Source organism: Callithrix jacchus, chromosome 5 (genome assembly GCF_049354715.1).
Source record: "Callithrix jacchus isolate 240 chromosome 5, calJac240_pri, whole genome shotgun sequence".
Classification (NCBI taxonomy): domain Eukaryota; kingdom Metazoa; phylum Chordata; class Mammalia; order Primates; family Cebidae; genus Callithrix; species Callithrix jacchus.
The window spans coordinates 47,624,080-47,640,593 of NC_133506.1; the positions used below are offsets into that span (position 1 = coordinate 47,624,080).

At 40.4% G+C, this 16,514-nt stretch overlaps 1 protein-coding gene across 4 annotated transcripts in view; it reads right to left on the minus strand.

Annotated features, from left to right (window-relative positions):
* The window catches only part of ZFP64 (ZFP64 zinc finger protein), a 94,501-nt gene that overhangs the window by 42,248 nt on the left and 35,739 nt on the right, over positions 1 to 16,514 (minus strand). For 2 of the 4 annotated variants that reach the window (XM_035298948.3, XM_008996138.5), the window contains exon 6: positions 13,217 to 15,372. The exons of the other annotated variants lie outside the window; for them this stretch is intronic. In XM_035298948.3, coding sequence (XP_035154839.3) covers positions 14,090 to 15,372 — 1,283 coding nt within the window. In that variant the 3' untranslated portion in view covers positions 13,217 to 14,089. Of the gene's footprint in view, positions 1 to 13,216; positions 15,373 to 16,514 lie in introns of those variants that run through there. 4 annotated transcript variants of the gene reach the window in all.

Here is a 16,514-nt window from a genome sequence, read left to right on the forward strand (position 1 = left end):
AAGATGATGAAGTCCAAAAGTTTCCTCTCATCAGGGAGGAGATTTCTTAATGGAAGACTGAGGCATGGTTAATATTTACTTTTTATACAGCAGTAGACAAATGTATATTTAACAATCATTGTTCAATATTAGAAAGTAGGCCGGGCGCCCTGGCTCATGCCTGAAATCCCAGCACTTTGGGAGGCCAAGGTGGGCAGATTGCTTGAGCCCAGGAGTTTGAGACCAGCCTGGGCAACATGGCAAAACCTCATCTTTACAAATAATATACAAAAATAAGCCAGGCATGGAGGCATACACCTGTAGTTCCAACTGCTTGGGAGGCTGAGGTGGGAAGATCAAGCCTGCAGTGAGCCAAGATCCTGCCACTGCACTCCAGCCTGGGAGACAGAGAAAGACCCTATCTCAAAAAAACAACAAAAAAATTGGAACATAACTGTCAGCAGAATGGAGATGAATATGTAACTTTCTAGAGAAAAGAAAAAGGAAGAAGGAGAAAACCACAAACTTTAATAAATAGAAAATATTTAAAAAGATGGAAGTGAATAATAGCACGTATATATTATTGTAAGAAATACAGATGATTTGAATTCTCCTATCTGAGACAAAGGGAAGCTGATAAAGATATTGAATAACAGAATGGACAAATATGAACCAGGCAAATGAAATATAATACAAAATAAGACTTAGACTGTTATTAACGAGATAAAGTATGATTTAAGGCCAAACGCTATTAAACAGAAGGAACAGGTACATAAGAATAAAAGAAAAAAATGGCAAAGAGCATAGAATAGCTACAAACGTTGTATGCATCAAATAACATATGGCAAAATCTCATGAAAAACTCATGCTGGTAATACAAGAAAAGCTTGGTTTTAAAAATGCAATCCTTGTGAGAGGTTCTTAAATATTTCCTTCAGAGTTTATCAAATAGACACAAACTAAGAGAAGATTAGAAGAATTGATTAATTCATAAAAATGTGAACTCTACAGAGACTATATATTCTTCTCTAATAGTCACCAAATACGTACAAAAATTGGTCATGTAAATGGCTGTACAGAAAACTATTAAATTATATTAAATTATAAGAAGACATACAAGCGGCCACCAAGCATATGAAAAAATGCTCAACATTCTAATCATGAGAGAAATGTAAATCAAAACCACAGTGAGATACCGTCTCACACCAGTCAGAATGGCTACCATGAAAAAGTCAGAAAATTAAAGATATTCACAAGGTTGAGGAGAAAAGGAAACATTTGTACGCTTCTTGTGGGAGTATGACTTAGTTTCATCACTGTGGAAAGCAGTTTGGAGACTTCTCAAAGAACTTAGAAATACCACTCGATTCAGCAATACCGTTAATACAAATCATTCTACCAAAGGACACATGCGCGCATATGTTCATGGCAGCACTATTCACAATGGCAACATGGAGTCAGCCTAGATGCCCATCAATGGTGGACTGGATAAAGGAGATGTGGTACATACACCATGGACTACTTCACAGCCACAACTACAGGAAATCAGGTACTTTGCAGCAACATGGATGCAGCTGGAGGTCATTATCCTAAGTGAATTAATGCAGGAACAGAAAACCAAATACCACATGTTCTCACTTAAAAGTGGGAGCTAAACATTGAGTACATGTGGACACAAAGATGGACCAGACACTGGGGCATACTTGAGGGTGGAGGGGGGCAGGAGGGTGAGGGTTGAAAAACTGCTTATTGGGTACTATGCTTGCTATCAGGGTGACCAAACCATTTATACCCCAAATCCCAGTGACATGCATTTACCCATGTAAAAAACCTGTACATATACCCCTTAAACCTAAAGTAGAAATTGGAAAAAAAAAAACAAAAAAAACCATGCCAAGCACGGTGGCTCACACCTATAATCCCAGCACTTTGGAAGGCTGAGTGGACAGATCACCTGAGGTCAGGAGTTCGAGACCAGCCTGACCAACATGAAGAAACCCTGTCTCTACTAAAAATACAGGCTGGCACATGCCTGTAATCCCAGCTACTTGGGAGGCTGAGGCAGAAGAATCGCTTGAACCTGGGAGGCAGAGGTTGTGGTGAGCTAAGATCGAGCCATTGCACTCCCTCCAGCCTGGGCAACAAGAGCAAAACTCCGTCTCAAAAAAAAAAAAAAAAAAAAAAAGGAGAAAAAACAAGTATTTTACGGGTGACATTTTCAGACCAAAACCCAGTAATATCAGAAACCAAAAACCAAAATATAGTTTCACAGGCACACCTTGTCTGATTGTCCTTAGCTTTATTGTGTTTTGTAGACACCGAGTTTTTCTTCAAATTGAAGTTTGTGGCAACCCTGCATCAAACAAGTCTTATCAGCACCATTTTCCAACACTAGGTGCTCACTTTGTGTTTCTGTCATATTCTGACACATTTCAAGCTTTTTATTACATGTGTTACATGATCTGTGATGGTGATCTTTGATATTACTATTGTAATTGCTTCGGGGTGCCATGAACCATGCTCATAGAAGACGGAGAACTTAATTGATAAATGTAGTGTGTGTTCTGACCGCTCTACAGAACAGCTGTTCCCCACCTCTCTCCTCTGCTTGGGCCTCCCTATTTCATAAGACTAAACAATGTTGAAATTAGGCCAGTTAACCCTACAATAGCCTCTAAGTGTTCAAGTCAAAGAAAGAGTCCCACATCTCTCACTTTAAATTGCAAGCTAGACGAGATGAAGCTTGGTGAGGAAGGCATGTTGAAAGCCAAGACAGGCTGGAAGCTGGGCCTTTTGCATCAGTTAGCCAAGCTGTGAATGCAAAGGAAAAGTTCTACAAAGAAATTAAAAGTGCTACTCTAGTGAACATAGGAATGATAAGAAAGTGGGCCGAGCATGATAGCTCATGCCTGTAATCCCAGCTCTTTGGGAGGCCGAGTCAGGCGGAAATCACAAGGTCAGGCGATTGAGAACATTCGGCTAACACGGTGAAACCCGTCTTTACTTAAAAGACAAAAGGGCGTGGTGGAATGTACCTGTAGTCCCAGCTACTCCGGAGGCTGAGGCAGGAGAATCGCTTGAACCTGGGAGGCAGAGGTTGTAGTGAGCCGAGATGGTGCCACTGCACTCTAGCCTGGTGACAGAGCTAGACTCCATCTCAAAAAAAAAAAAAAAAAGCCTCATTGCTGATATGAAGAACGTTTGAGTGGTCTGAATAGAAGATCAAACTAGCCATAACATTCTCTTCAGCCAAAGCCTAATCCAGAGCAAGGCCCTAACCCCTTCAATTCTATGAAGACTGAGAGAAGTGAGGAAGCTGCAGAAGAAAATTGAAAGCTAGCAGAAGTTGGTTCAGGAGGTTTAAAGAAAGCCATCTCCAGATCATAACAATGCAAAGCAAAGCAGCAGATGCTGATGCAGAAGCTGCAGCAAGTTACCCAGAAATCTAGCTAAGATCATTGATGAAAGAGGCTGCACTAAACAATAGATTTTTCAGTGTAGATAAAACAGTCTCCTACTGCAAGAAGATGCCCTCTAGGACTAACAGCTAGAGAGAAGTCAATGTCTGGCTTCAAAGCTTCAAAGGACAGGCTGACTTTCTTGCTAGGCGCTAGTGTAGCTGGTGACTTGAAGTTGAAGCCAATGCTCATTTACCATTCCAAAATCCAAAGGCCCTTAAGAATTATGCTAAATCTACTCTGTTAGGCTCTAGAAATGGAACCATGAAGACTGGATGGCAGCACCTCTCTTTACAGCATGGTTTATTGAATATTTTAAGCCCCATGTTGAGACCTACAGCTCAGAAAATAGGTTCCTTTCACAATATCACTGTTCATTGACAATGCACCTTGGTCACCCAAGAGCTCTCACAGAGATGTACAAGGAGATAAATGTTGTTTTCACGCCTGTTAACATAACCTCCATTCTGTAGCCCTTGGATAAGGGGGTAATTCTGACTTTCAAGTCTTATTATTGAAGTAATACATTTTGTAAGACTATAGCTGTCATAGATAGTGATTCCTCTGACACATCTGGGCAAAGTAAATTGGAAACCTTCTAAAAAGGATTCACTATTCACTTTTTAGTTTTTTCATCAGAACATCAAGATGAAGGATTCTCCATTCTAAATGCCATCAAGATCATTCATGATTCTTGGGAGGAGGTCAAAATACCAACAGCAGGAGTTTGTAAGAAGTTGATTCCAACCATCATAAATGACCTTGAGGGGGTTCAAGACCTCAGTGGAGGAAGTAACTGCAGAGATGGTGGACATAGCAAGAGAACTAGAGTTAGAAGTGGAACCTGAAGATGTGACTGAGTTGCTGTAATCTTATGAGAGAACTTGAATGGATGAGGAGTTGCTTCTTAGGGCTGAGCAAAGGAAGTGGTTCCTTGAGATAGAGTCTACTCGTGGTGAAGATGTTCTGAACAAGGTGAAAATGACAACACACTGTTAAAAATGTTACATAGCCTTAGTTGATTAAGCAGTGGCAGGGTTTGAGAGGATTGATTCCAATTTTGAAAGCAGTCCTACTGTGAGTAGAATGATATCCAACAGCACTGGATGTTGCAGACAAATCTTTCATGAAAATGAGATTTAATTATGTCTTTTGTAGTGGCACAGATGAAACTGAAGGCTATTATTTTACATGAAATAACTGAGAAATGGAGAGTCAAATACTGCATTGTCTCACTTATAAGTGGGAGCTCAATAATGTTTATACATGGGCATACAATGTGGAATAATAGACATTACAGACTGAGAAGGATGGGACAGAGGTAAGGGATAAGAAATTGCTTAATGGGCCATTTCCTAAATAAGATCTTAGACCTCTGAAATTTCATAAACAGACCCCAGATGAAAATCTCTTGACGGCTGGGTGCAGTAGCTCATGCCTGTAATTTCAGCACTTTGGGAGGCTAAGGTGGGTGGATCACCTGAGGTCAGGAGTTCAAGACCAGTCTGGCCAACATGGTAAAACCCCATCTCTACTAAAAAATACAAAAATTAGATGGGTGTGGTGGCACATGCCTGTAATCCCAGCTACATGGGAGACTGAGGCAAGAGAATCACTTAAACCTGGGTGGCGGACGCTGCACTCTAGCCTAGGTGACAAGAGTGAGACTCCATTGCCCTCTCCCACAAAATAAGAAATTGCTTAATGGGTAAAATGTACATTATTTGGGTGATGGTTACATTAAAAGCCCAGGTTTCACCTCTATGCAATATATCCAAGTAACAAAACTGCATGCATGTGTACCCCTTACATTTATACCAAAAAAGGCAAAAAAGAGGAAGAGTCAGTTGATGTGGCAAACTTTGTTGTTGTCTTATTTTAAGAAATGACCACAGCTACCCCAGCCTTCAGCAACCACAACCCTGATCAGTCAGTAGCTATCAACACTGAGGAACACCCTTTATCAGCAAAGTGACTGCAGCTTGCTAAGGGCTCACGTGATTGTTAGCATTTTTAGCAATATTGTATTTTTAAAGTGTGTAGTTTGTACAGTCATAATGCTACTGTACCCTTAATAGACTATAGTATAGTATAAACATAACTTTTATATGCGCTGGGAAATTAAAAAATATATGTGACTCCCTTTATTGCGACATTTACTTTATTGTGATCTGGAACCAAATTCACAATTTCTTCAAAATATGCCTGTCCTTGAAAAATAGGATACATACCTTTATATAACCCCTGGATTCTGGCCCTATCCCCTTCAAAGCAACCAACTAACCATCCCTAAAACTGAAATAACCAAGTATCTAGAAATTTATGGAAAGAAGGGTATGTCCTATAAAAGTTTGTAGGGATGCATATAAGGACAATTTTTGAATGATTTTGCAGGCTATAAAGATTACAGGATGTCCTGTCATTTCCCAGTTCTAGATTATCTGCTTCTATAGAGGTTAATGCCCTTTATTGTTTTTGAGCTGTTTTATGATGTGGATTTTTTTTTTTTTTTTTTTTTTAAAGACGTCTCACTCTGTCACCAAGCCTAGAGTACAGTGGCACATGATCACAGCTCACTGCAGCCTCAACCTCCTTGGCTCAAGTGATCCTCTAATCTCAGCCTGTAGGGTACCTAGGACTACAGGTATGCACCACCATGCTGGGCGAATTTTTAAAAATTATTAATATTATTCATAGAGACAGGGTCTCTCTGTGTAGCTCAGGCTGGTCTTGAACTCTTGGGCTCCCAAACTGCAGCGATTATAGGAGTGAACCACTGTGCCTGGCCATTTTACAACTTTGTAGGTTACAGAAACAGTATTGAAAATAACTCATCCACAGGACTGCAAACAGATTTTGTTTGATGGAACACAGCTGATTACAATGCTGGAGATACCAGTTTTGCATCTGTTAGCGAATTTATTTCAGCATTTCTGATTGCCTATAGGTAATCATGCATTTGTTTGTTCTCCTTTGAACCTGCTATGATATCTTACTAACTCCCCCTTTAATTAATGAAATAAATAAAATATTTGACATGTGTTAATCTTATATTTTGATGACAGTCATGATTTTAACTGAAAAAATGATCTTTTAACACAGGTGAAAGCATAATGGACAACATATAGCTTTAAATGTTTTCATTATTAAAGACTGAATAAGTGAACTTAATACATGAAATCAGAATTACAAAATAAAATGAAAGAAAAGCAAGGGAAAGAATTATTAAAAATAAAAGCTGAGGCTGGGTGTGGTGGCTCATGCCTGTAATCCTAGCACTTTGGGAGGCCAAGGCAGGTGAATCACAAGGTCAGGAGTTCAAGACCAGCCTGGCCAACATGGTGAAACTCTCTCTACTAAGAACACAAAAATCATCTGGGCGAGTTGGCAGGTGCCTGTAATCCCAGCTACTTGGGAGGCTGAGGCAGGAGAATCACTTGAACCCGGGGGGCGCAGGTTGCAGTGAGCTGAGATTGCATCACTGCACTCCAGCCTGGTGACAGAGTGAGACTTTGTCTAAAAAAATAATTACAATAATAAAAGCTGAAAGCTGAAATAAGTGAAATGCAGAAGGGTAGAGACATAAATAAAAGCGAAAGTTCTATTTTTACTTCGATACAACTGACTAAATAAACTCTTAGATACTAAGTTGAAGATTAAAAACACAACAAAAAAGAAACCTGAAAACCGGTAGTAACAAGAAAGGAGATGAATGCCAGATGCCAAAGGTATTAAAATATTTCAAAAAGAAAGTTAACTGGAATCATAGAGCCACATAATTAAAAGTTTAGAGCAGAGGGGTTTTGTTTTCCTTTTGCAAAATATAAATTACTAAAATGGATCCAGATAAGGTATATGACCTGAACAGATCAGTAATTACAGAAAATAATTGGGAAATTTGTTAAGAATGTTATAATGAAAAGCATCAGCCAAGATAACCCAACAGATAATTTGTGAAATAGTCAAACTATTACAGGTCACTGAAAAAGAAGAAAAGAGCTCCAGTTTATTTTTAGAGTTGTACAAGCTCCAGTTTATTTTTAGAGTTGCATAAGAAGCAAGCAAAAATCAGGCAGAGATAGCACTAAAAAAGAAAACTAGAGACCAGCTGCATGTCTGTGTATACAGTCATCACCACTTATCAACAGGGATCCATTCTGAGAAATACGGTGCAGCCTAGTGCTCCTAGGCTAGAAATCCATACAGCGTGTGAATGTGCTGAGTACTGTAGGTAATGGTAACACAATGGTTAAGTACTTGTCTATCTAAATATAACTAAACATAGAAAATATACAGTAGGCTAGGCATGAGCCATCATGCCTGTAATCCCAGCACTCTGGGAGGCTGAGGTGGGTGGATCACTTAAGCCCAGGAGTTCAAGACCAGCCTGGGCAGCATGGCAACATCCCATCTCTACAAAAAAATATGTGGTGGTGAGTGCCTGTGGTCCCAGCTACTTGGGAGTCTGAGGTGGGAGGATCAGGCTGGGGAGGTCGAGGCTGCAGTGAGCTGTAATTGTGCCACTGTAGTCCAGCCTGGGAGACAGAGTAAGACCCTGTCTCAAAAACAAGACAGAAGTACAGTAAAAATATGGTATAAAAGATAAAATATATGGTACACCTGTTTAGGACACTTACCATGAATGGAGCTTACAGGATTGGAAGTTGCTCTGGGTGAGTCGGTGGGTGAGTGGTGAGTGAATGTGAAGGCCTAGGGCATGACTGTGTACTACTGCAGACTTTATGAACACTGCACACTTAGACTCTTCTAAATGTATGTAAAAAATTCTTTCTTCAGTACTAAGTATAGCTTATTGTAACATTTTTACTTTATACATGGATTCATTATAAAAATTCTGACTCTTTTGTAATAACACTTGGCTTAAAACACAAGCATTGTACAACCGTACAAAAATATACTTTCTCTATATCCTTGTTCTATAAACGTTTTCTATTTTTTTTTTTTTTTTTTACCTTTTCAACTTAAAAAAAAAATGAAGAGACAAACATGCACATTAGCCTCAGCCTATGTAGCGTCGGGATCATCAAGAAATCAGTAGGCAACTGGAATTTTTCAGCTCTATTATTATTGTGAGATCACCATTGTAATATGCAGTCTGTCGTTGGCCAAAATGCTGTTATGCATCACATGACTGGAGTTGTAAAACTTCCAAATAAGATATTAGAAAATGAAATCCAGCAGTGTTTTGGAAGAATACTCCACCAAACCAAGAGGATTTGTTCCAGGAATGCAAGGTGACTTAATATACGAGGCTATGTGCTACATGAATTCACTGTGTCAACATATTGAAGTGCAAAACCCAAATACGGCTAACGGTTTTAAGAAGATATTTGATAAAATTCAGCAACCCACCCTGATAAACACTCAAAGTGAAAACTGGAGTGAAAGAAAATGACCTAAGTTCCATAAAAACCATTATCCAAAGGAATGGTGTATATCACAATGGAAAATTCTGAAGATAGAATTAGGGACACAGCAAGGATGCCAGCTGTATCAGCACCGTTTGCAGATTCTGGCTTAGGCAACAGGACAAGAAAACAAAATAAGTAGTACAAGTATTCTAAGGGAAGAGATAAAACAATCTAGAAATAAAAGACTATATCATATAATTATAAATAATATTTATCAGAGATCAAGAATTTCTAATAAATACTATTAATTACTGAGAATTTTTCTTTAATATAGACATACCGTATTTTGACTTTTCTTGATGTTTGCAACAAATGCAAAAATTCCTATTCACAATTACAATAAAATTATGGAATAATAAGGAAACACAGGGCTGGGAACAGTGGCTCACGCCTGTAATCCCAGCACTTTGGAAGGCTGAGGCAGGTGGATCACTTCAGGCCGGGTTCAAGATCAGCCTGGCCAACATGGCAAAACCCCATCTCTACTAAAAATAAAAAAAAAATTAAAAAGAAAATTAGCCGGGTGGGGTGGCAGGCATCTGTAATTCCAGCTACTTAAGAGGCTGAGGTGGGAGAATTGCTTGAGCCCAGGAGGCCGAGGCTGCAGTGAGCCAAAATTGCACCACTGCATTCCAGCCTGGGTGACATAGCAAGACTCCGTCTCAAGAAAAAAAAAAAAAAAGAGAAACATAGACCTTATAATAATATAATAATAATAATAATAGACTACAATAATTTGACTGAATATGGTTTATAATAGGAATTACATAAAGGGTAGAAGACAATATTTTTATAGTCATTCTTTTTATAAGTTCATATACAATACTGATGCAATTTCAATAAAAATCTCCAAAAGGTTTTCTTTTTAGGTGGGGGTGGTTTAGATATGGGATAAAATAACAGTTCCTTTGGAAGAATAAACAAGAATTGCTAAGAAAATCTGGGAAAGTAATAGCTACAGGGAAGCTTTGTAAGTATAAAAGATTAAGCTTAATGCTAATATGATCGAATATGTGATTTTGGCAAGCTAGGTCTTCTTCTGGAATCTCAGATCTTTAATCTTCCAGATTAAAGAAGTTCGGAAGTATATTTATGAACTTTACACTATGGGTTAAATTAGGATTTCAGTTTTCAGGAAAATAATATCTTATTTAACAAATGGTCCTGGCATAAGCAAGCAGTCAAACCTGTTCATCAGAACATAGGGAGTTCTAGGCTGGATGTGGTGGCTCATGCCTGTAATCCCAGCACTTTGGGAGGCTGAGGTGGGCAGATCACTGGAGGCCAGGAGTTCGAGACCAGCATGGCCAACATGGCAAAATCTTGTCTCTACTAAAGATATAAAAATTTATATATTTTTTAAAAATTATATAGGCCGCGGTGGCTCACACCTATAATCCCAGCACTTTGGAAGGTCAAGGCGGGTGGATCACGAGGTCAAGAGATCAAGACCATCCTGGTCAACAAGGTGAAACCCTGTCTCTACTAAAAATACAAAAATTAGCTGGGCATGGTGGTGCACGCGCCTGTAGTCCCAGCTACGCGGGAGGCTGAGGCAGGAGAATTGCTTGAACCCAGAAGGCGGAGGTTGCAGTGAACCGAGATCGTGCCATTGCACTCCAGTCTGGGCAACAGCGAAAGTCTGTCTCAAAAAAAAAAATTATATTTTATAAATGAAAATATAATATGTTGGCACATGCCTGTGACCCCAGATACTTAGGAGGCTGAGGCAGGAGAATCACCTGAACCTGGGACGAAGAGGGTGGAGTGAGCTGAGATCATGCTACTGCACTCCAGGCTGGGCGGCAAAGTGAGACTCCATCTCAAAACAAGAAAAAATAAAAAAAGAATTCTGGCTGCAGCAAGATGCTAACTAAAAACAAACAAGCAAGCAGTAAAAACACTAAAGAGAAAACCAATTTAATCTTGGGGGAAGGATGAACATTCTTAGAAAATACAGCTGCCACAAATGAAACAACAGAAGACTCTAACTACATAAAAAGACAGTCATTTTACATGGTGACAGTACAACAAGTCAAAAGACAATGACAGGAGGGGAGGAAACTCAGTAATGTGTGACCGAGGTCGGGTTAATGTCCCCAACTTCCCAACAAGCAAGGAGAAAAAGGAGGGAGTAAGAGTTCTGAGTTCATAGAAGAGAGAAGCACACACGGTCAACCAACCTATGCAGAGATGTCCCAGAAAACGCAGACCACACCACCAGCTGGGGGAGTGCGCGAAGCCCAGATAACTGTTTTCACACAGTAGATTGACAAAACTTCCAAGGGTAGTTGGGCCCACATCATAGATGAGACTATCATGTGAAAGTTAATCCGTATTTATGCAAGTACAAACTACGGAAACTCCGTGAAACTTACTCTTTTGAATCTACTTATGGAAAAAAAAAAAGGCAATTACGAAAAATAATGTGGAATGTTTAGTGTGGTAGTTTGTAATGGCAGAAATATTCCGCAAACAACCTAAATAATCATAATAGCAAGATGACGGACTAAAGCCTGCATATCTATAACTTTTGTTTAAAAAAATTAGGTCTAGTTGTATTGACTCATAGGACTGTCAGATGGAATAATAAAAGCAAGTTGCAGAGAAATGTACAGAGTATGATATAATTACTATAGAAATAGGAAAAACCTTTTCTATGCTGTCTTTTGAGTCTATGTATATGGGTAAGAACAAAGAGGACCTAACATGACTTACCTTAGGTGGGGTGAGAATAGGGAGGGGCTGGAAGTTGTTGGCTTGGTTTTTGTGTATACATAATTATACACAATTCTGCATATAATTTATTCCGAAGAATAAATTTTACTGTTGTAGTTTGTAAAAAGACAAAACAACAAGTAAAATATGCATGTGTGTCCATGTCTATGCATGCATATGTACGTATGTGTATGTATATGTATGGAAGGCATCTAGTAGGTAGAGATTTACAGATACAAAAGGAAATATAGAATATGAAAAAATTATGCCTAATTACAACTTTATAACTGGAGTAGAAAACATATATACATAAGCATAAAAAAGATTGAAGGGAAGTCCATCAAAATGATTATAATCTGTATAGTTTGTATCTGGACAGTAAGATTATTAGTAACTTCTATTTCTTTCCTAATAATATTCTGTTTTTCATATTTTCTATCTTGAACATACACTATAATCAGGAAAAAATTCTTTACAGTTGAAAAAAATGGGAAAAAAAGAGAGATGTAGAAAATAGGCCCATGACAGTGGAAATTTCTCAGCTGAAATTCAGTAGCAGAACAGTTTTCTAAAGAGCTGTAACCAGTAAGTCTAAAGTGACAAAATTGCTAAAATCACTAACATTGTACACTCCAACCCTTTTCTGTTCCTTACCAAAAATCATAGTTAACAACTATTATCATTGCTGACAGGAAAATAAAGAAATTATGGCAAATATAATACAGCAAGTCATCAAAACTGTTTTCAAATATTATGGCTCAAAAAAGGAAGGCAAGGCGGCAAAACCCAGCTCTAACTCTGTAGCTATTCCCAAAGGAAGTGAACGTTGCCTTTTCTAACAGGAAAACTAGCGAAGTTTCTAACATCATTATTTTATGTTTCTTTAGCTTGTCATTGCCAAATAAATAAATAAAATCATATCTTCATATAAAAGTGAGATGATCTCCCTAACAATTTTGATTAAATAAGTTTATGTTAGAGAAGAATTAAAGTGGTGACAACTCCGGTAAAAATGTATCTAATGATTCTCATAATATTCTAAATACGCTTCTGTCACAACAGTAAGCTCCCCTCCTCACCAATCCTTGCTGACAGCAGCAGAAATGAGTGCTGTTACAACCTAGAGAATGATTTAAGGTACAAATATAGGTGATTCTAGGTTGCTCTCTGGCGCCACCTACTGATCAAACAGCATTTCACTGTTTCACTGTAAAGCAACACAATTTGAATTTTCCTCTTCTCAATATCTCCTAGGCGTTGGAAAAAAAAATCAATCTAGATACTTTCTCAATCCATTCATCTGGATTCTGCAGAGATATTTACATCTCCAAAATGGTATTCTAGAAAATTCTGTCTTAATCGTTAGTAGGAACTTTGATTATATTTACAACTAAACAGAAATGCCAGGATTGTCAGTCTGAAGTTTCAAAATGAAAAAAACACTTGGCTGGATCACTTTATCACTTGAGGTACCACATCTATTTAGTGTGACTGTGGAGGAGGTAAGATGTTTGTGTGATGTTTATGAGAGGACTCAAAACCTTTGCTGCTTCAAGTTCTCTTTGACCAATGACTCACATCCCATCATCCCCAATCCTACCTTGACTCTAAAGAATCATTAACATTTAGTATATTTTAATCAGGTATCAATTTATTAGGGAACGATTCATTTTCTGCTCATTAGCACTAAACATTTTTTTAGGTCAAGTATCCATGTGACATTATGTAGAAAATGGTCCTTCATGCCAACAGACTTACATGTATGTTATAAAACATGAATACCCCCAAACTCTGTGGGGTATTCCAGAATGGGGTAAAAGAGAGGCTAGGAAGTACCATTTACTACACAAATTTAATAAGATGGACAAAAACCTTTATTCGGGTTGGAAAATTAAGTTGGAACTAAACACATATATTCACTACTTAATGCATTTAATTCCAACCCCTCATTGGAATCGTCTTGGTAACATTTAAGATTCTACAACAGTTATATATGACCATTCAGAGGTGGTCTCAAAGTTGTTACAGTATTAAAAAAAATTATAGTAAGCAGTATAAAATTACAATTTATTATGGGGTCAGGGGGATTCACAACCAACCTTAAAAACATTAAGGGCAAACCACAGCCAGGCACGGTGGCTCACAGCACTTTGGGAGGCCGAGATGGGCAGATCACTTGAGGTCAGGAGTTCAAGACCGGCCTGGCCAACATGATGAAACCCCGTCTCACTAAAAAGACAAAAATTAGCCAGGCATGGTGGCGTACACCTGTGGTCCCAGGTACTTGGGAGGATGAGGCATGAGAATCGCTTGAACCTGGGAGGCAGAAGTTGCAGTGAGCCAAGATCATGCCACTGCACTCCAGCCTGGGTGACAGAGCTGGAGTCTGTCTCAAAAACAAAACGAAACAAAGAAAACATTAAGAGCAAAGCTTTTAAGGAATTCTACTTATGATTTCTTTTTCTGTAATTCACTTCTCCCACCCCTTTTGTTTCTTAAGCACTAATCTGGTATGGAGTCTGCGGGACAGAGCAAAGCTGGATGGGCTGCCCCTTGGATGATGGAGTAGGTCTGCTTGGGTAGTTCCTGCTGGGAAGAGGAGGAGAAGATCGGTGGTGCTGTGGTGGCCACTGCGATGTTCTGGCCTCCATCGCTCACCACGGTCACTTCTGCTGTCCCCTCCTGAATCAAGGCGTTTAGGCCTTCAAAGTCAGTGCAAGTAATACCCGAACTGGTAATGAAAGTCTGATTGCCAGAGCCTTCCTGGGGGCCACCTGGGGCCGCGGGGATGAGAGTCTGGTGCAGAGTGGCTCCGTCTGTCTGGTCGTGAGTGGTCAGCAGGACAGCCGGCTGGGTCATCGCACCCACCTCGCTGGGACACCGCGAGGACTGAGTGGGGGCGATCAGACTGACCTGGCGCAGGATCTGCAGCCGGCTGTTCCCTGGGAGTTCCTCTGGGTTCTGGGCCACCAAGGCTGGCGGGACGATGTTCACTGCAGCGGCAGCAGCCTGGACGATGGTGTTTGCCTGGGGCACCTGATGCCCAACGATGATTTTGACTCTTCCCTCGCTGAACTGAGGCACTTGGCTGGGCTGGAGGGGCACCTGGAGGTGTCCCACAGTGAGGGGCGCGGCGGGCTGCTTGCTGGGGTCGATCTGAAACTGGAGGACGGTCACGTCCGAGTTCTTACTCTCACTGTACTCACTGTGCTGTCTCTTGTGGCTGCGGAGCGAGTCCTCCCGCATGAAGGAGGCATCACAGATATCGCAGTGGAAAGTCTTCTTGGCATCCAGCTTGGCCACCTGCCGGCTGCTCTGCCTGCCCGTGTCCTTCCTCTCCGGAGCCTCCGTCTTAACCATGTCCCCATGGAACTTCTTCATGTGCTTGCTCAGGTTGCTGGGCTGTTTGGTGTCGAAGCTGCAGTAGCTGCACTTGAAAGGGCGGTCGGTGCAGTGGATGCGCTCGTGAATGCGCAGGGCAGCCTTGCTGGAGCAGGAGTAGCTGCATTCCGAGCACTTCTCAGGATGCTCCGACTGGTGCACGCGGCTGTGCTTCCGGAGGGTGGCTTTGCTGTCACCCAGGAAGTCGCAATGTGGACACTTGAAGTTATTCCCGCTGTGCTTGATGCGGATGTGCGACTTGAGGTTCCCCTTCATGGTGCAGCGGACATTGCAGAACTCGCACTTGAAAGGCTTCTCCCCCGAGTGCACCCGCATGTGCCTTTTCAAGTCCGAGCTGATTTTGAACTTGGCGCTACAGAGCCAGCACTGGAAGGGGGCGTCGCCTGTCAACACAAGGTGAGTTTCGATAAGAACAGGCAGGCAACAACCACAGCGGATCCCCCCGAAGCACACACCAGAAAACCGCTTATACCAAGGCGGGTGGGTGCAGAGTTTCAGCAGCCCCTGGGAGCGGGGGAAAGAGGGGCAGGGCTTCTTTTCTTTCCCCAGACCCAAACCACCACCAATACCAGCATCAAACCCAGAAGAAAAATGGGAGACTGAAAAGAGCAATTTAACTGTCCCAAATAAAATAAGATTTGCAAATATGCATGTTATATTCTTTAAATCACTCAAACTATCGTTCATACAATTAATGTGCCCACTCTGCTAGGTAATGGTTCACAGTTGCAGACTTTTGCATAACCCGTTGATTTGGACTGAGTTACATATTGTAACAGATTCAACGATACATTTTCAAATGGGCCAGTTCCGAGCTGCACTCACTGGAGTATGGTTTTACAATGATTGAAACACCCAACTTATATTTCATGCAGAGCTTTATTAATAAAGATGTCTTTATTGCACAAAATTTATTTATCCCATATTGCCAGCTGCGTTCTTTACTTGTGAAGTTACAAAATCCAGCTGCTTGATTTTGTTTTTTAAATTCATATTCGCCGAAAGATGAGCAGGGAAAGTGAAATTGCAAACATCTGAATGGATACCATATTCCAAATTTACTTCCTCAATGAATGTCAAGTCCAAATTATCTGAAGCAATGACAATTCAAGCAAATTGGCGACCTCTCATTTCGATATTGTTTAAGCAAGCAAAAAGCAGCTAAGATTCTTCAATTGCTTCCAGGATGGCAGGCGCTATGCTGAGCACTCCACAAGCATGGTCTCTCGTGATGCTGGGAAGATCGCCCACTATTATTAATATTGTTTTTTTAAATACAATCACACAGAGGAGAAGGCTGAGACCCCGAGAGACTATATAACTTGTTCTTGGCTGCCCCGTAGTACAAGGCAGGGGTTGGATTCCAAACCAGGCTGACTTCAAATCTGGTATCTTTAGATGCTAGGTAATTATCTGTGCATATAATGATGTTTGCTTTCTCAGGCCGTAAACTCAAAAGACTGGGATGGTGTTCCAGCTTTTTGACATAGGGTCTGCTACTTCACCATGAGCTGCTGAATGAATG